Raw genomic sequence first — 22,135 nt, forward strand, 5'->3', positions numbered from 1 at the left:
GGCTGAGTACATCACATATCCTATACTCCAAATATCCACTGTCATCATCTGGTGAGATGACGTGACATGAGCTGAGACAGGCTTAGAAAAGCAATCTCAATTTCAATGCTTTGGAAAGTAACGTGCAGTACTTGGTGGAAACCATTGCCATTCAAAAGACTGATACCTTTTACAATTCCGAGGGAAAGTACACAGTCACTTAACACGCTAAAAATATATTTTCACCTGAGAGAAAATGTATTTTTAACAGGAAATCCAGGAAAAATACGAGAATTTTTTTTTCTTGTCCGTGTATACGCCCTGTTCAACCTCCGAAAGGCGTTCCAGCATGTCGAGTGCAAACTCTATCCGTTTTGGCTTGTCATTTGGCTGAAGTGTCTGTAACAGTTGACTTTGTAAGTGTACAACTGTAAGGTCTTGTGGAGGGCCTTATGCACAGTTGAACATGGTAGTTGGAACTGTCTGGCAGCAGTGCGGATGGACTTAGTAGGTGAACGAGTGAAAACGTTTAAAATGCGATCGATGTTTTCCTCGTATGTTCTTGGTGTCTCTTTATCCAACACTGCCCCAGTCCCCATAAATCTTTTGTGCCTTGCACGGATTGAATGGTGCAATGGTGGATTTATTGCATACTTTGTTCTGAAGTTCCGTTGAGTCTGAACATCAGATTTTGTCTCAATAAACCAGGACACACATTGTGCCCTCTCTTCAGGAGATGCCATTTTATAGAGGTTCCGTTCCTTCCATCAACAGAGTATATGAAACACAAAATTTTGGTATATATAAAAACTTAAGTAAACAGTGATTACAATAAAAGAAATATTGTTAAAATATTTCAACAACTGCCGCTGTAATAAAATTTTGAAGTTGTGAAGAGACTTTCTGGACACCCTGTACATTAGTGACCACCCCACAACTGTCCTGTCAATGTTCCCTACACACTGTAAGAAAACACCTCTTCTGAAAATGAAAGCCTCAAGAATGAAATTTTCATTGCAATCCAAACATCTAAAATTTGTTGAGAGAAGAAACGTAGTTATTCATATTTTTAGTTAAAGAAGCCTGCTTTTCTGTAGTGATGTCTGTGGCAGAGCATCCTGACTGAGACACGCAGCCTCACCCTCCATTCTGCGTGTTGCAGATAGAGCCCATCGAGAAGCAAGGTGGCAGCGACCACTACCGCTGCAACCCTGCATCCTGCCCCACCAACATAAACGCGCTGTGCCCACCCAAGCTCCGCTCCGACGGTGGCTGCAAGAGCGCATGCCTCGCCTTCAACACAGACCAGTACTGCTGCCGCGGCCGCTTCAACTCGGCACAAGCCTGCAGGTCCTCCTCGTGGCCAAGGAACTACCCTGCCTTCTTCAAGGGCCTGTGTCCCGACGCCTACAGCTACCCCTTCGACGACCACCGGAGCACCTTCACTTGTGAAAAAACAGCCTACAGGATCATCTTTAGTTGAGCCACTGTTAGGATAGGAACATGTGATTCAATTTCCTTCAACAACCCAGGCTTTTAACAATCTGCTGCAACACATTTTTGTAATAAATGAATAAACAAATAAAGTAGATATAAGTTCATCCAAACTTTTTATTGCATGATGAACGAGCACTTTCTATATATGATACATTTTGTGACTCGATTATAGGAATGAACTCTTCATTAAAACTCAAATTTCATTTCATTCTAGATGAAACGTACATCTCCACTTAATTTGGTTCAATTAGGTGTGGAAATTGTATTACAGTCACGTTGAAATACGTCATAAACCACAGTGACAACAAAATCAGATGAAGTTGATATTTGGAGAAAAAATCTGATGATTCTCCAAAAGATATTACATGGAAACAGACCATGGAATACATGTTATTATTTCGGAACAGTGTCTCTACAGCAGTGTTGTCACCATTTAAGTTGCAACCTATGTATTTATTTCAATCCAGTTGTGAGGTCCTGATGTTAGGTTTTCAGCTTCAAGAATCAGATCCCTAGACAAGAAGAACTGGAGCTGGCTCAACATGACAATCTAAGTAAAGTTGAAAATTTATTGTAATCTTTGTTCTTCTCAAATCTCCATAAGAGACTTTGCTTATTAATTACTTGGATTGCGTATTTTCTAATGTGGACAGTAGATGCAAGAAGTAAGGAGGGGGAAAATAACAAGTGGGGGCTCATCCTGGGGTTAATTCACTAATGATGAAGACAAACGTGTGGTTCCTGAAGAGGGGCAGCAGCCTTTTCAATAGTTGCAGGGGCAACAGTCTGGATGATTGACTGAATTGGCCTTGTAACACTCACCAAAACTGCCTTACTGTGCTGGTACTGCAAATGGCTGAAAGCAAGGGGAAACTGCAGCCGTAATTTTTCCTGAGGGCATGCAGCTTCACTGTATGATTAAATGATGATGGCATCCTCTTGGGTAAAATATTCCGGAGGTAAAATAGTCCCCATTTCAGATCTCCGGGTGGGGACTACTCAAGAGGACGTCGTTATCAGGAGAAAGAAAACTGGCGTTCTATGGATCGGAGTGTGGAATGTCAGATCCCTTAATCGGGCAGGTAGGTTAGAAAATTTAAAAAGGGAAATGGATAGGTTAAAGTTAGATATATTGGGAATTAGTGCGGTTCGGTGGCAGGAGTAACAAAACTTTTGGTCAAAATATATTAAAAACAAAGATTCCAAGACTTACCATGCGGGAAAGCGCCGGCAGACAGGCACATGAACAAAACACACAAACACACACACAGAATTACGAGCTTTCGCAACTGGCAGTTGCTTCGTCAGGAAAGAGGGAAGGAGAGGGAAAAATGAAAGGATGTGGGTTTTAAGGGAGAGGGTAAGGAGTCATTCCGATCCCGGTAGCGGAAAGACTTCCCTTAGGGGAAAAAAAAGGACAGGTGTACATTCGCGCGCACACACACACACACACACACACACACACACACACACACACACACACACACACACACACATCCATCCGCACATACACAGACACAAGCAGACTGCAGTGTCTGTGTCTGTGTATGTGCGGATGGATATATGTGTGTGTGTGTGTGTGTGTGTGTGTGTGCGCGCGAGTGTACACCTGTCCTTTTTTTCCCCTAAGGAAGTCTTTCCGCTCCCGGGATTGGAATGACTCCTTACCCTCTCCCTTAAAACCCACATCCTTTCATTTTTCCCTCTCCTTCCCTCTTTCCTGACGAAGCAACTGCCAGTTGCGAAAGCTCGTAATTCTGTGTGTGTGTTTGTGTGTTTTGTTCATGTGCCTGTCTGCCGGCGCTTTCCCGCTTGGTAAGTCTTGGAATCTTTGTTTTTAATATATTTTTCCCATGTGGAAGTTTCTTTCTGTTTTATTTACATCGTCAAAACTTTTGGTCAGGTGAATATAGGATTATAAATACAAAATCAAATAGAGGTAATGCAGGAGTAGGTTTAATAATGAATAAAAAAATAGGAGTGCGGGTAAGCTACTACAAACAGCATAGTGAATGCATTATTGTGGTCAAGATAGACATGAAGCCCATGCCTACTACAGTGTACAAGTTTATATGCCAACTAGCTCTGCAGATGATGAAGAAATTGATGAAATGTATGATTAGATAAAATAAATTATTCGGGTAGTGAAGGGAGATTAAAATTTAATAGGCATGCGTGACTGGAATTCGACGGTAGGAAAAGGAAGAGAAGGAAACTTAGTAGGTGAATATGGATTGGGGCTAAGAAATGCAAGAGGAAGCCACCTGGTAGAATTTTTCACAGAGCATAACTTAATCATAGCTAACACTTGGTTCAAGAATCATGAAAGAAGGTTGTACACATGGAAGAACCCTGGAGATACTAGAAGGTTTCGGATAGATTATATAATGGTAAGACAGATTTAGGAACCAGGTTTTAAATTGTAAGAGATTTCCAGTGTCAGATGTGGACTCTGACCACAATCCATTGGTTATGAACTGTAGATTAAAAGTGAAGAAACTGAAAAAAAAAGTAGGAAATTAAGGAGATGAGATCTGGATAAACTGAAAGAACCAGAGGTTGTACAGAGCTTCAGGGAGAACATAAGGGAACAATTGACAGGAATGGGGGAAAGAAATACAGTAGAAGAAGAATGGGTAGCTTTGAGGAATGAAATAGTGAAGACAGCAGAGGATCCAGTATGTAAAAAGACGAGGGCTAGTAGAAATCCTTGGATAACAGAAGAGATCCTGAATTTAATTGATGAAAGGAGAAAATACAAAAATGCAGCAAGTGACACAGGCAAAAAGGAATACAAATGTCTCAAAAATGAGATCGACAGGAAGTGCAAAATGGCTAAGCAGGAATGGCTAGAGGATAAATGTAAGGATGTAGAGGCTTATCTCACTAGGGGTAAGATAGATACTGCCTACAGGAAAATTAAAGAGACCTTTGGAGAAAAGAGAACCACTTACATGAATATCAAGAGCTCAGATGGAAACCCAGTTCTAAGCAAAGAAGGGAAAGCAGAAAGGTGGAAGGAGTATGATTATATAGAGGGTCTATACAGAGGTGATGTTCTTGAGGACAATGTTATGGAAATGGAAGAGGAGGTAGATTAAGATGAAATGGGAGATATGATACTGCGTGAAGAGTTTGACAGAGCACTGAAAGACCTAAGTCAAAACAAAGCCCTGGGAGTAGACAACATTCCATTAGAACTACTGACAGCCCTCGGAGAGGCAGTACTGACAAAACACTACCATCTGGTGAGCAAGATGTATGAGACAGGCGAAATTCCCTCAGACTGCAAGAAGAATATAATAATTCCAATCCCAAAGAAAGCAGGTGTTGAAAGATGTGAAAATTACTGATCTATCAGTTTAATAAGTCACAGCTGCAAAATACTAATGCGAATTCTTCACAGATGAATGGAAAAACAGGCAGAAGCCCATCTCGGGGTGGATCAGTTTGGATTCCGTAGAAATGTTGGAACATGTGAGGCAATACTGACCGTACAACTTATCTTAGAAGAAAACTATTAAGGAAAGGCAAACCTACGTTTCTAGCATTTGTAGACCTAGAGAAAGCTTTTGACAACATTGACTGGAATACTCTCTTTCAAATTCTGAACGTGGCAGGGGTAAAATACAGGGAGCAAAAGGCTATTTACAATTTGTACAGAAACCAGATGGCAGTTATGAGAGTCGTGGGTCATCAAAGGGAAGCAGCGATTGGGAAGGGAGTGAGACAGTGTTGTAGCCTCTCTCCAATGCTATTCAATCTGTATATTGAGCAAGCAGTAAAGAAAACAAAATAAAAGTTCGGAGTAGGTATTAAAATCCATGGAGAAGAAATAAAAACTTTTAGGTTCGTCGATGACACTGTAATTCCGTCAGAGACAGCAAAGGACTTGGAAGAGCAGCTGAATGGAATGGACAGTGTATTGAAAGGAGGGTATAAGATAAACATCAACAAAAGCAAAATGAGGTTAAAGGAATGTAGTCGAATTAAATTGGGTAATGCTGAGGGAATTAGATTAGGAAATGAGACACTTAAAGTAGTAAAGGAGTTTTGCTATTTGGGGAGCAAAATAACTGATGATGGTCGAAGTAGAGAAGATATAAAATGTAGACTGGCAATGGCAAGGAAAGCGCTTCTGAAGAAGAGAAATTTGTTAACATCGAGTATAGATTTAAGTGTCAGGAAGTTGTTTCTGAAAGTATTTGTATGGAGTGTAGCCATGTGTGGAAGTGAAACGTGGACGGTAAATAGTTTAGACAAGAAGAGAATAGAAGCTTTTGAAATGCGGTGCTACAGAAGAATGCTGAAGATTAGATGGGTAGATCACACAACTAATGAGGAAGTATTGAACAGAATTGGGGAGAAGAGGAGTTTGTGGCACAACTTGACCAGAAGAAGGGATCGGTTGGTAGGACACATTCTGAGGCATCAAGAAATCACCAATTTAGTACTGGAGGGCAGCGTGGAAAGTAAAAATCATAGAGGGAGACCAAGAGGTGAATACACTAAGCAGATTCTGAAGGATGTAGGTAGCAGTAACTACTGAGATGTGAAGAAGCTTGCACAGGATAGAGTAGCATGGAGAGCTGCATCAAACCAGTCTCAGGACTGAAAACCACAACCACAACAACATGTACGAATAAGTTTTCAGTAACATGAAATAAAACAGAAGGCTGTCCAACAAAGGATCTTGATACCAACAGTGATGATGTGCTACCAATGATAAAGAGGGACCGGATCTAATGAAAGTGAGGAGGACTTTACAGCTACAACTAGAGACATCAAAAAGGAAATATAAGTACAAACTGTTTGTGAATTTAATTTGTTTGTGGATTCGTGTGCTTGTTAACATAATGAATTGGCACGAAAGCAAAAGTGAGGTAGAAATGGAAGCTGCAGGATCCAATCAGGACATGTTTGACTCAGGTGAAATTGTGGGCAGTAAAGAAATAGTCAAGGAAATGAAGACAGATAGCAATAGCAAATTTATTGCAGTTAATGAAAGGCAAAATGATTTGCAAACTTCCCTACAAGGACAATTAAATTACTTGAAAACTGAAAACAATAGTAAAATGGACAGATTGGTCAACTTAGTAATCAAGTTTGAGTTAAAATGGGTTGTTAGAGAGCTTAAAAAGTGTGAATGAAAAAGCTGATGTTTAAAAAATAAATTTATTATTTTGGAAAATAAGTTTGTAGCTGAGTCAGTGAAACAATCAAAGGATATTGATGACATCAGAGTTGAACAGAACACCATATTGGAAAAAAATCTCAACAAACATCACCAGATTGAGCCAAAATATTTTAAATGTAGAAAACAATATGCTAACTAATCTAACTGTTTCAGAGAGTAAAAAACAGCATTTCAGGAAACTTGTCTGAACCAAAATCTGTGTGCAAACAATGGTATTGTGTGGGCCAACACTCCTATCAAAAGTTTTCCATCAGGTAATTTACAACCAGTGGATTTTCTGCACCATTACAGAGATAGTTTTGTATCAGGCATGAATGAAAAATTAAATTTGTTAAAACGTTTCTTGAAGACGATGCTCTGTCATGGATATATTAAATTTAAGTCCATGGGAAACTTATCAAACTTCCCAGAAAAGTTTTTTTAAATCAATTTTGGTTGGTAGCTGAGCAGGTGAGAATCAGAAGTGAATTTTTGAATGGCCATAATTACAGGAACAGGGATGCCACTTTGAAAGAGTATTATAAGAACCATCTTAAAAAATTAGCACATCTTGACAAATCATTTGACAAAATGACCTAGATTCATACACTTAAAAGGAGATTAGCAGAATGATTGCAGTGGGATGTAGAACATGGACCAGCGATTGTTTTGAACAATTGTTATGATACGTTGGCAGGACGGATAGGACAGTAGAAAGAAGTATGTACCGTAATAACAGTAGTAATAAAGATCACAAAGGGAATAATCACAGCAAGAGGAATAATGGTAACATCCATCAGGATCAAAGTGACAATAGAGAGAAATTCTGAACAGCAGCAGGATAGGAATAATGGCAATTACCATGAGCATCTTAATAGAAGAAGCAATCACAGAAGTAACTACATGGTAAACGGCAGTCTGCTTCAATGGATGTCCACAGTTTTGGGGTGAGGAGACATAACAAGTATAGGATACCTAAGTTTCACTTGCAGCTAGATAATAATAACAGTGTAAATAATATGGCACATGTATCTGAAATTGAACAGAAGGAATATCAGTATCTCATTTATATTTTGAACCAAAATTTTGGGATACTATATCTAATTATGGCGATGTAGTAGCTAATCTCAAACCAGGATATGAGAGAAGTGGAAATTTTCATGTAGTATGTACTAATGATGTACTAGTGTTGTTGGAGTAAGTAAATCAGGTGATGACTGTATTGCATCTGAACTACCGGTAGGTGGTGTTTTTGATGTAGATGTGAATAAGAGCTGTGAAATAACTGAGGTTTGTAAGTCTAAGACTGGTGGCTTATTGCAAATGAATATAGGTGAGGTAAGTGACTTTGATGGAGATGAGACTTGTATTGTTAGTGATGTTGTTGATAAAGTAATTTTGGAGGAATATGATTGATGAGTATCAGGTATTTGTGGAGTTTAAGAATAATGAAGTTTCAGATTTATTTATAAATGATGTTGACAATGCTGTTTCATTATCTTGGTGAATGGGTCCACCCCAGTGGTAGAGGTGGCACCTTCATCTTAAAAGGCGTAACAAACTCAATGCAGCATACCATCTGTCCCTCAATCTGTACAACAATAAATGCATTTCAAAGAATGCTAAGGTCTGTCATTACAGAACTGCTGTCAGACCACAGATTCTGGATGCTGCAGAGACCCTCTTTATGAACAGAAAACGCATGATAGATGACCTGGAGAAAGCCAAAAGATGTATTTTCAGAAAAATTCATGGCCCGAGATTGCTCCCAGATGGAACCTATCAATTGAAATCTAATTCCGAACTGTATAAACAATCAGAATCAAGGCCACACCAGTATGCAATGTAGGAGGCTCAAGTTCTAAGGGCACCTACAATGAATGAACAACAATAGGCTTGCTAAGATCATCTTCTCATTGGTGAAAAGCTACAAGACTGGAAGCCTGTGGCTTAATGAAGTTCTAAAGGACTTGGATTCATCTGGGACCTCTGATCTTGAGGTAGGAGATTGTTCCAAATTTTGTGCTTTGGTCGAGTCTTATACCCTACCAGAGTCCATAAGCATCAGAAGCCCCTTTCACGGGAGAGGAAGGAGAAATTATCAGCAGGGCTCAAGAGATACAGGGAATGGAAGAGAGCATAGAAGAACAACTAGTAATAATCACTCCTTAGTGGGCTTGAACCAGTAATAATAATAATAATAATAATAATAATAAAGTTGACAATACAGGTAAGGTAATTGATGTATGTGAGGGTCATGGAACACCAGTCCAGTCAACAGTTTTTCATTAATGTCATGCAGAGTAATGATCCAAACAGTAAAAGTGAGGTATCTGAGAGTCTGGAGAATAAAGGTGAAAACTTTTTTAAGTTTTTTCCGACCTGATTGATGGTAACATAGGTTGAGGTGCATTCTGGAATAAATTAGCTATGGTTAGTCAGAATTTGAATCCCAGTTGGTGGAATGAAGTGAAAGAGGAGCTAAGCAGAAAGTGTAATTTTGAATGTAATATGTTTTGTGTTTCTTCTGTAACAAGTGATGTTAGTTGTGCCATAAAATGTATTCATTGTGTTCAATCTTTACCTAACAACATGAGTAATCAAAGTAATGCTATGATACCTGTAAAGTTGATAAAACCTTGTGAAGACAGTGTGGATGTAGCGTTTGATGAAATTAAAAGTGATCTTTTAAATTCTTGGTATGGATTGGACAGTGAAAGCTGAGGCTAGTTTTGGGTGGAGTGCAAAATAATTCTTTATTTTGAAACCTGAAAGTAATACTTATGTAAAAACTAATTTTGGTATTTTAAAATGTGGGAAAAGTTGTACCTATTTGCAAAGCATTGTGAACCAAGAAGAGTATCAGATGTTTGATGATGATATAAAGTTTGATGAGACTGAGAATCAGGATTTTTAAAGTGAGGGAAACTAAAACTCTTAATGACCAACAAAAGGAACAGCTTAAGAATTTGTGAATTTGTTATTGGCGTTTAGAAAAGTTTAGTGAAAGACAGGGAAAGTGAAAGGCTCCCAGTGCATGCTTTACCTTAGAGATAATCAACCTTTTTTTCAGGCCATATAGTATACCATTTTCATGAAAGAAAGATGTTGAGAAATAAAATCAGAATGGAAACTTGGGGGTGAGAATTGATATCTTAATAAGTTTTTTATCAGATAGAATGACCATCCTAAGAATATGGATGATCTGTTACTCAAATTTGATTATGTAAAATTCATGTGTAGTTTGGACTTGACCTCTGGATTTCATAAGATCACACTTGAAATTAAATCTAGAATGTATACTGCATTTTTGTATGGAGGTAAGTGTTTTCAATACTGTGTGTGCGGGCTCTTCCTCCCGTGGTGGCACATTGGAGTGTGAGTGTATAGTGTGAGAGGACTCACTGTCCTCCCCTTGTTTCCACTCACAATAACTGGATGGAACAAGTTTTCTGGTATAAGTGTTTATTACATTAAACTTTACAACTTGCACAGGCAGTGCGCCAACTGCGGCTCCTATCTTAGCTGGAAGACATACACGCCCATTCGCTATGGGGTCTCACGGCTACCTGCTAGGCCGTTACCACTGCTAATCTTTCCTGCGTGCACAAAGGACTTGGGAGATCCATTTCTGCACGTAGGTTGCAAATTCTCCTGACAGTGAGCAGACTACACTGAACAGTCTGACCTGTCCAGTTTGAAGCTCCCACTAGATGGCAGTGAGTAGCAGAGTCCAAACAAATACTGTATGGTGCCATTAGGGCTAAATTTATCTGTTCATGAATTCATAAGAGCTCTAGATTCTGTCTTGGGAAGTGAAGAGAGTTCAAAATTAATTGTGTATGTTGATTACATTTTGGTCACTGAATAGACTTGGGATCAACATTTGGAACTGTTAAGAAAAGTGTTTTCAAAATTGGAATCAGTGGGTTTGACTTCGAAAATAAGTAAGTGTAATTTTGGTGTAAAAGAAATTAAATTTTTAGAGCATTTTACATGGAGAAGGAAATTGCACCTGATAAACAGACAATGTTATTGGTAATTTTGCTACTCCTTGTAACAAAAAACACCTTAAATAATTTTTTGGGTTAGTTGGATTCTATAGAAAATTTTGTACCAGCCAAGCTTTAAATACTTCATGCCTGTGTGAACTTTTGAAGAAGAATACTATTTGGGATTGGAATCAGGAATGTCAGTATGCTTTTGATGAGATCGAAGGGCAGTTGTGTCAGTCATATATTGTTCAGACCGGGTTTGTCTCTTCCTTTTGTGTTATGACAGACATTAGTGATGTTGGTTTGGGTGTTCATTTATTTCAGGAAGTTGAAGTTGAAGGTGTTACTGAACACAGAGCTCTTGCATTTGCTAGTAGAGCATTGCAGTAGCATAAAAAGACATACACTGTAACTGAGAAAGAACTTCTGGCTGTACATTGCACATTGAAAAATTTTAAAAAATATTTATCAAGTCACAATGTCATCATCTATACTGATTGCAAAGTACTATGTTATCTCCAGGTGTGTAAGCTGTACCATAACAGAATTACTCATTGGGCCTTGTTTTTACATCAGTTCAATTACAAAATCAGATGCATTAAAGGCACAGACAATGTACCTGTTGATGCTTTGTCTAGGTTACCTGTAGAGACTGAATCATCTAATAACTGTGGAGGAGAGAAAAAGTTTAAAATCATGTTCTTGAGAAGTGCAAAAGAGGACAGAGAGATCTTGAAAATTTGCAGACATCTGCAGGTATAAAAATTATGATCAAAATTGGAAATTGGTTAGGAGCATATTGGGTAAGAGGGAAGGAGAAAAGACAGAACAATATTATAAGATACACAAGGGTGTTTTATTCAGGAGACATAAGACCGACTCAGATGATTGGAAACTATGTTGGCTGGAGTGATGTATTGATACTTTAATTACTTATACACATGAAAGTTTTGGTCATTGTAGATCAACCAAATGTACACAAAAGATTCAAGAACACATCTGTTGTAACATAGGAAGGAAGAGCCAAGAAGAAGATTGCCAGCTGTGACAGACGTCAAAGAGTGAAAGTAAGTAACCAAACAAGTAGAGGCCAAATGCAAAACATGCTGCCCAATAGTAACCTATCTCTGATGCCTGTGGATGTTTATGGATCTTTGTCTAAATCTTAGAATGGATTTTGTTATGTTTTTGTAGTGGTTGATGTATTTTCGAAGTTCGCAAAGCTGTTTTCTCTTCAGAAAGCTTCCAGTAAGCAGATCATTTCTAAGTTTGAAAACACACATTTTCTTCAGGTGGGTATTCCTAGAACAGTTTTATCTGACAAAGGTTCTCAGTTTACATCGCAGGCTTGGAAAGATTTTATTGATCATGCAAAAATAAGGCATATTCAAACATCTGTGTACCATCTGTTGAGTAATCTTGCTGAAATATACAGGGTGGTCCATTGATAGTGAACAGGCCAAATATCTCATGAAATAAGCATCAGACAAAAAAACTACAAAGAATGAAACTTGTCTAGCTTGAAGGGGGAAACCAGATGGCACTATAGCTGGCCCGCTACATGGCACTGCTATAGGTCAAACGGATATCAACTGCATTTTTTAAAATAGGAACCCCCCAAATTTTATTACATATTTGTGTAGTACGTAAAGAAATATGAATGTTTTAGTTGGACCACTTTTTTCGCTTTGTGATAGATGGCACTGTAATAGTCACAAACGTATAATTATGTGGTTTATTAAAAACAAAGATTCCAAGACTTACCAAGCGGGAAAGCGCCGGCAGACAGGCACAATGAACAAAACACACACACAGAATTACTAGCTTTCACAACCGATGGTTGCTTCTTCAGGAAAGAGGGAAGGAGAGGGAAAGACGGAAGTCTTTCCGCTCCCGGGATTGAAAAACCCACATCCTTTCGTCTTTCCCTCTCCTTCCCTCTTTCCTGAAGAAGCAACCATCGGTTGTGAAAGCTAGTAATTCTGTGTGTGTGTTTGTGTGTGTTTTGTTCATTGTGCCTGTCTGTCGTTGCTTTCCCGCTTGGTAAGTCTTGGAATCTTTGTTTTTAATATATTTTTCTCATGTGGAAGTTTCTTTCTATTTTATTTACATCATCATTAATTATGTGGTATCACGTAACATTCTGCCAGTGTGGACAGTATTTGCTTTCTGGTACATTACCCATGTTAAAATGGACTGTTTTCCACAATTGGTAAAGATAGATACCATGTTGATATATGGCTATTGTGATCAAAATGCCCACCGGGCATGTGCTATGTATGCTGCTCGGTATCCTGGACATCATCATCCAAATGTCCAGATCATTCGACAGATAGTTACGTTATTTAACAAAACAGGAAGTGTTCAGCCACATGTGAAACATCAACCATGACCTGCAACAAATGATGATACCCAAGTAGGTGTTTTAGCTGCTATCGCAGCTAATCCACACATCAGTAGCAGACAAATTGGATGAGAATTGGGAATCTCAAAAATGTCGGTGCTGAGAATGCCACATTGACATCGATTGCACCCATGCCATATTTGTATGCACCAGGAATTGCATGGCGACGACTTTGAACATTGTGTACAGTTCTGCCACTGGATACAAGAGAAATTACGGGATGATGACAGATTTTTTACACGCGTTGTATTTAGCGACAAAGCGTCATTCACAAACAGCAGTAATGTAAACCAGCATAATATGTACTACTGGGCAACGGAAAATCCACGATGACTGCAACAAGTGGAACATCAGCGACCTTAGCGAGTTAATGTATGGTGCGGCATTACGGGAGGAAGGATAATTGGCCCCCATTTTATAGATGGCAATCTAAATGGTGCAATATACGCTGATTTCCTATGTAATGTTGTACTGATGTTACTACAAGATATTTCACTGCGTGACAAAATGGCGATATACTTCCCACAAGATGGATGTCCGGCACATAGCTCACACGTGGTTGAAGCAGTATTCATATTTCATGACAGGTGGACTGGTCATTGAAGCACCATACCATGGCCCACATGTTCACCGGATCTTACGTCATTGTATTTCTTTCTGTGGGGAAAGTTGAAAGATATTTGCTATTGTGATCCACCGACAACGCCTGACAACATGCGTCAGTGCATTGCCAATGCATGTGCGAACATTACAGAAGGCGAACTACTCGCTGTTGAGAGGAAAGTCATTACATGCATTGCCAAATTCATTGAGGTTGACGGACATCATTTTGAGCATTTATTGCATTAATGTGGTATTTACAGGTAATCACACTGTAACAGCGTGCATTCTCAGAAATGAGAAGTTTGCAAAGGTACATGTATCACATTGGAACAAACAAAATAATATGTTCAAACGTACCTACATTCTGATTTTTAATTTAGAAAACCTACCTGTTCACCAACTGTTCGTCTGAAATTTTGAGCCATGTGTCTGTGACTATTACAGCACCATCTATCACAAAGCAAAAAAAAGTGCTCCAACTAAAACATTTGTGTTTCTTTACGTACTACAGGAATATGTGATAAAAAATGGGGGTTCCTATTTTCAAAAATGCAGTTCATATCTGTTTGACCGATGGCAGCACCATCTAGCGGGCCAACCATAGCGCCATCTGGTTTCCCCCCCTCAAGTTAGACGAGTTTCGTTCTTTGTAGTTTTTTCGTTTGACCCTTATTTCGTGAGATATTTGGCCCGGTCATAATCAATGGACCTCCCTGTACATGAGAGAAATTGAAATACTGTTTACAAGATATTGCAGTAAGAATCATACCAGTTGTATAGATTACATCAGTGATTTTGAGGTTATTATGAACAGCTTACAACAATTTTCAACAGGTTTTTCACCATTTGAAATCGTGTTTAATCACAGACCAGCTAACTTTATTTCTGAGAATTTTGAGTTTCCTCCATGTAAAACTCTGTCACTGCAAGAAAGAGGAATGTGTCAGGAGATGATGCAGTATGACAGGAGAAAGCAGATACATGATGGTAACAGCAGATTTTCTAAGTTTGATGTTGGAGATCTTGTGTTGGTGAAAGCCAAAGAGAAATCTATATCCTGTATGCAAAATTCTTTTATTTTTATAAATTTCACAAGGAACTAATTGTTTACAAAAGAAGGCACTGCTGTGGACAGTGTTATTCCATGTAAGTGTGTGTTTTTTCAAGTAGGGGGATCAACTTCCCAATACATTAGGTAACTTTAAATTTGTTTGACTTGGGTATAAAGCTGTTGAAGGTTGATGTTCTATGACTGATGATTTGTTATGTTCAACACAGGAATGTTAAAATTTAAAAAGTTCAGGAGTATGTTCTATGAACCATGTTTCAAATAATTATCACAATCTGATAACACTAGGCACTGTTAGCTTAGTAGTCACACATTTCAATGAATTTTCTTATCTCAATACTCAGTATGTATTTCTTTTTTCAACTGTAAATGAATCTTCTAGGTTTATATGTATGCAGGTTAGTCCCCACATCATAAGCATAGGTCCTAATATTTTTTCATTGTTTTCTCTTTTCATGAATCAACATATCCTTACATACTCTGGTTTGTGTGGCTGATTGGTTTTGTGCTATATTCCTACTTATGATTGAGTGTATTCTTATCTTCAGTACCCATTGTTGTGAGTTTTTCGAGTGTGCTCATTCGTTGTATACTTAAGCTCCGAATGTTTTCTTCTCTTTTGATGATTTTGAAGGCGTGACTTAATAGATGTAAACTTGAAGTTTGTAATTCTAGTACTTTATATTGCCTCTTCACTTATTTCTATAGTTTAGTGTTGTAGTGTTATAGTTTTGACTTTATATCATTTGTCTTGGAACAGAATATTCCACAGAAATGAAAAGCCGAATGCCATGTCCTCATATATGTATAGATTATGACTTGTATAATAAATATTTTTCTTACATTTTCTGTAATATCTTAAGATTTTGGTTTTTGGATCATTGCAAATATGCTCTGTAACAAATTAATGTAACATATGTTGCACTAAAATTGTACTTGCGTGTTAAGTTGCTGATTGGAAGCAGTGTTTCTCATGTAACAGCCTGTTACTAACAGTGTTACAGATTACTGTCTTTAAGTATTTTTGTTAATGATACTTATAAACTGGTGTAATCAATATTCTTGTAGTTTTATGTTACATATCAGATTCTTCTGTACATCTGAATTCTACTTTATGATGGTTAATATGCTTACACTTGTAGTACTTATTATGTTTGTAGGAACAATGTTTCACTTTTGTATTATGTTCATTTACATTAGGTTATTATGGTAACATTTTTCTATATTATTTTCTTATTCATTTTTATGTAACAATAACAGACACCTAAATCTCATTCATTGCAGTGCTGAAGTGAATCTGAAGTATATAAAAGACGATCATGATTGGACATGCCGTCAGTGCCTTACGAGTGCCACGAAAAACGAAACACTGTACACACTAAAATCAAAAGAAACAATAATAAGGGTTCTATCAGACGATTTAGTGACTATAACAACGAAATACCAAGAACTCCAGAAGAAATATCAAGAACTGGAAATAAAATACCAAGGATTGGAGCAAAATCATTGCCTAGCACAAGATGCCGTAAAAGATCTTTCTACGCAAAAAAAGTGGCGAGTGCCGATGCCGACTAAAGCATGTAAACAAACAGTAAGTACAGCTTCGGTGATACCGCTATCAAATAAATACTTGGCTATAGACGAAGACTGTAATAAAACCGCAAGCCTAGCACAAGATGTCGTAGAAGATCTTTCCACGCAAAAAACGTGGCGTGTGCCGACTAAAGCATGTAAACAAACAGTAAGTACAGCTTCGGTGATACCGCTATCAAATAAATACTTGGTTCTAGACGAAGACTGTAATAAAACAGCAAATAGGGATTAACCAGAATCAGTGACTAAACGTCCAATAAAGTGCACAGTCAGGAAAATTTTTACAACTAATAAAACAAAGAACTACAAAAAACGAGTTCTTGTGCTTGGAGATAGTCACGCCAAGAGAATCGCCGAGATAATGAATGAATACAGTTCATCATTTACGGCCGCAGGAATAACTAAGCCAAGCGCGCCTTTGACCGAGATAACGAAAAACAGTAATTCACTAAATGAGTTATCTAAGAATGACACGGTCATAATCATGGGTGGAAGCAACTATGTATACCGAAACGAGGGTAAATTTGCCACACAATGTCTAAAAACAACACTACTGAACCTCAAAGTGCCGAATATCGTAGTCACAAGCATGCCTCATAGAAACGACCTGCAGGACAACTCAATCGTAAATTTGGAGCTTACAAAAATAAATAGACAATTTCGTAAAATATGCAAGTATTATCAAAACGTAACATTCTTTGAGCTTCCCAATTCAAGAGAACTGTTCACGAAACATGGTCAACACTATAACAGTGCTGGGAAGTCGTGCATTAGCAAAATGCTGACAAAACTAATACAAAAAGACGACCACGCTGTAAGAAATACAATTGCAATACAGCCAGTTTCTATCAAGGAAATATGAAAACACCTTAACAGCTGCATAACTAGTAAGTCAGTCGCAGCCACAGCATCAGTGCAGCCAGGATCATCACTTGAACAAGAAGAGACAGCGCCAGAATCATCTTCAACAAAAACAGCGAGAAAATGTGAGGATCCAACGGAAGAAACAGTGGCCAGTCCATCAATCAGTAGGATAACCATAACACCCCATCACCAAAAGGATTTTTTAGACCAAGGCAAGAGAAACGTAAAGACTACAAGGTAAGCAGTGCTCAGTGCTTCTCAGTCTTCCACCAAAATATGCAATGCATAAGAAACAAAGTGCAACAATTAGAAGTGGAACTGCAGTCTATTGACAGCACACTCGTTTGCTTAACAGAACATTGGTGTAACGGTTCAGAATTATCAACTGTAGCACTACATTCATACATTCTAGCCTGTCATTACAGTAGAAACACTATGAAATGTGGTGGATCATGCATATACGTGAAAGAGGGGATTATGTATAAAATTAGGAATGATGTCATGGCATTAAGTGAAGATAAACACATAGAAATATCTGCTTTAGATATAAAAAACCTAGATGTATTCCAAAGACTAACAGTACTATGTATTTATCGTGCTCCCAGTGGTGACATGGACACATTCACTACAAAGTTAACCCAAGCATTAGATATGGTCTCCAGCCCCAAAGGCAAAATTATCATTTGTGGAGATCTAAACATTAACATGATGAACCCAGATATGTTGTACAATAATTTTCTGAACATTATGTATGCCTATGGTGTATCACCATTAATTAACACTGCCACTAGGATAACCAGACATTCAGCTTCAAGTATTGACCATATGCTAACAGACATAGAGAAAGATAGATGACCTTGGCATCGCAGACCATTCCAGTCAGTTATTAAAATTGGGCATAGAATTAGATAATAACACTAAAATACACAAGTACAGTAGGGTTTTCTCTAAGTCAAAAAGAGCTCTATTTGCTGCACTACTTAACAGTGAAACATGGGAGGAAGTTTATAGAGAACCTACTATAAATGGGAAGTTTTCAAAGTTTCTGTCAGTATTTAAATTCAGGTTTGAAGAAGTGTTCCCTAAAGTTCTAAGAATCACTAAATCATGCAACAACAACAGCTGGGTAACCAATGGGATAAGGAAATCTGCTGAAACGCTCAAGCACCTCAGCTCAACGAAAAACTACCGTAATGATTCAGCATTTCATAACTATTATCATAGATACAGAAAGATCTATAGAAAAGTATTGTTAGTGGCTAAAAGGTACCAAAATGACAAATTTATAGAAAAAGCTAGTAATAAAATCAAAGCAGCATGGAAAATCACCAAACAAGAAACTAATAGGAAAAAATTAAAGCCAGTAAACATACAGTTTCAGCACAATGATACCAAAATAAATGATCCCAAAAGACTAGCAAACTTTGCCAATCAAGCTACATAGCTACATAGCTACCAGACTGCAACAGAAGTTCAACAAAACAAAGCAATCACAAACTCTGAACAAAATAGCACACACAATGATGCTACGACCAACCACAGCAGAAGAAGTATCCAATGTTGTGAGTAACCTAAAATGTACAAATTCAGCAGGCATAGATGAAATACCTGTGTGCTTACTGAAGGACTGCATAGACAACATCAAAGATCCATTAGTGCACATCATCAATGAATCCTCCTCCATGGGTTGCTTCCCAGAAATACTAAAGCATGCAAAAATCCTACCTATATATAAGAAAGGTGACCCAGAAATCATAGAAAACTACAGACCAATCTCATTACTGTCATCCTTTTCAAAAGTCATAGAGACCATAATGAAAAACAGGCTCATGGGGTACTTAACAAAGTTCAATCTTCTGAGTAAAGAGCAATTTGGTTTCCGGGCTGGCAAAAGCACAAATTCAGCTGTAGCTCACTTCTCAAATGTTATGCTCGAAGCACTAGACAAAGGAGACCACATAACAGGGATCTTCCTTGATTTGACCAAAGCATTTGACACGGTAGACCACACAATTTTGCTAAACAAACTAAATGCACTAGGAGTAAGAGGAGTAACAAACATGTGGTTTCATTCATACCTGCAAAACAGGGTCCAACAGGTGGAGATCACTCAAACCAACTCCAATCACACCTTTCAAACCAAGAATACAACAACATAGGAGTCCCCCAAGGAAGTGTGCTGGGCCCAATCCTCTTTTTAATATACATAAACGATTTTCCACAAAGTGTCAAACATGGTGAATCAGTACTGTTTGCTGATGACAGTAACATCCTAATCAAAGCTGAGTCGCCAAGTGCACTCAATGAAAAACACTTAAGCATGTATGCCAATGGATAGAGACCAATAAATTAACCCTAAATGTAAAAAAAACCAACAGTATTAGCTTCCACTTAAACAGAAAACCGAACAGTAGCAAGCTAAAAGTTAATGACGAGCACATAGAATGTGTACCATCAACAAAATTTTTAGGCATGCATGTCGACTCTCAACTAAATTGGACCAAGCACACTGCGGTACTTGGAAAGCGAATAGCTTCGGCATGCTATGCACTTAGGATTATAAATTCAGTGTGTAGTAGCCGGTGTACTAGAACTGCATATTTTGCGTATGTCCACTCTATAATTAGTTATGGCATAACCTTCTGGGGATCAACAGAGCAGAACAGACAAACAATATTTAAGTTGCAAAAACGGGCCGTACGAATCATAACAAAAAGTAGCAGTAGATCCCATTGCACAGAGTTATTTAAATCTTTGGGTATATTGACAGTTCCATGTGAATACATTTTGCAGACAGTAATATACATAAAAACACACATTGACCAGTTCCCGATAAACAGTTCAATACATGCACATGACACCAGACACAGACAACACTTACACCTCTATAGGAAAAACAAATCAAAAACTCAAAATAGCATGTTATATAATGGAATTAAATTATACAATAAATTTCCACAAGGGATCAAAGACATAAGCAAAATAGATAACCTGAGGAAATCGCTAAAAAAATATCTCTCGGAAAAGTGCTTTTATACTGTCAATGATTACTTGAGATGATGTGAATGCATAGAAATATGTAAAAATTAGCAACTGTGTCATTAAGTGGTTTAAAAATGCATCTTGTTATAATATTCATGAACTCTGATTGTGACAATTATAAATTTGTGTACCTATTGTATATACTCATGTTGACAACATCCATACAATCCTGATTGTCTATGGATGGATAAATAAATAAAATAATAAAAAAAAAATAATAATAAAAGAAAGAGACTTAAAGATTACACTAGATTAGACCATTTTGTATGAAGCTAGATATGTTAGAGCAACTTCATGTGAATTTTGTCCATAATTTTGGAAATTGTCACCATATGTTAATTTTGGCATTTGAGTGCTCTGGTTTCACACGTATTTCGACTGTAGACAAATTGTAAGCGAGAAGAACATGTTTGTTGCAATCGGAAATTTGTCAGATGCTATGTAGTTCTTTCTGTACTTTGTGTGTGTGTGTGTGTGTGTGTGTGTGTGTGTGTGTGTGTGTGTGTGTGTGTGTGTGTGTGTGTGTGTGTGTGTGTGGTTTTTTTTTTTTTTCCTTGAAATTTTGAAATTTAACTTTGACAATCTGAATTCTACCTTTTGGCATCATTTGGCAAACCTCATTGTAGGCCACAAAATATTGTAAACACATTGTTTCCATATTATGTGAGGGGGATGTTGTAACTGGACATCATCCTCTAACATTACTTTTGCTCAACAGTAGTTGCCAATACCAATTAATTTTTTTCAATTTTGGACAGGTCAGTATTATCTCAGTTGATTTTCTGAAAACTTTTATATAATTTTATACACAGTATGTTATATTTCAAGCTAAAATTTATGAAAAGGAATTATTTTATAATATATTTTAGTTTTGATGTTATAACCGATAAGTACTGGTTCTGAATGTACAGTTAAAATTATTATTGGAATATTGTTATTTCCACAGAGTGTTAGAGTCATAAGCTTGCCTCTGATTTGATCAGATGTATTTTTGTATAATAGGTGTGAACAATCTAATTTTGACTTTGTTAATGTGAAAAATTGAAATATTGTATGATGTACTAAAAGGCGAGAAAATCAGTGGAAAATATATTTACATAAAAAAATTCTGCAACAATAATATTCCAATTTATTTAGTTCAAACTAATCATGAGAATGTGGTGTTAGGTTTTCAGCTTCAAGAATCAGATTCCTAGACATGAAGAATTGGAGCCATGTCAACACTACAAGCTAAGTAAACTTGAAAGTTTATTGTAATCTTCGCCTCTCCAATCTCCATGTGGGCAATAGATGAAAGAAGGAAGGAGGGGGGAGATAACAATCTGTATAATGTCTTCCATGTATGAGCAAATTAAGGATCTGTCAAACAGGGAGAGCGTAACCTGCATGGGCACTCACCACAATCTATGTTGTGCTCTAGGCTGGAGCATCATCCCGGTTAGACAAGAGGCGGGTGCCTGTTCTACATCGCCCTTGCCCATTGCATGAAGCTGGCAGGTTGTGATTTTCTACAAAGTATGTGGTGGGCAAGTGTTCCCAAGATAGCACAGAAACAGAAAGTCTGGCTGATTTGGTACTTGCAGATGTACTTTATGCGTGGTATACGACACTGTCGTTATAAAAATGTGGCAACAAGGATAAAACTGATGCAAGTGTATTGAAACAGGTATTTTCTCTGTTTACAAATAAATACACTGTTGCATGATAAAGTATCAGATAAATATCGTAATTTACAGTACAGTTCAGTTAAAATAATAATGTTCTTACACACACACTAGTAGTGCCATTTAAGAAAAATTTTAGCTACAAATATGCTGCTTTTGCAATAGCTTCTGCAGTATCAGTTGTAAATAGGCCTTAAAAGACTCATCACCCTTCAGTGAGTATATCGAAAGCATTTTCCACCCTACGAC

General features: G+C 37.6%; 1 protein-coding gene across 5 annotated transcripts in view; it reads left to right on the forward strand.

Moving 5' to 3' along the window:
* LOC126273020 (uncharacterized) overlaps positions 1 to 1,580 on the forward strand; it is a 30,266-nt gene extending 28,686 nt beyond the window's left edge. For all 5 annotated transcript variants that reach the window (XM_049976394.1, XM_049976393.1, XM_049976396.1 and 2 more), the window contains one exon: positions 1,142 to 1,580. In XM_049976394.1, coding sequence (XP_049832351.1) covers positions 1,142 to 1,462 — 321 coding nt within the window. In that variant the 3' untranslated portion in view covers positions 1,463 to 1,580. The remainder of the gene's footprint in view (positions 1 to 1,141) is intronic.
* The last annotated feature ends 20,555 nt before the right edge of the window (positions 1,581 to 22,135 follow it).

This window comes from Schistocerca gregaria, chromosome 5 (genome assembly GCF_023897955.1).
Source record: "Schistocerca gregaria isolate iqSchGreg1 chromosome 5, iqSchGreg1.2, whole genome shotgun sequence".
NCBI lineage: Eukaryota > Metazoa > Arthropoda > Insecta > Orthoptera > Acrididae > Schistocerca > Schistocerca gregaria.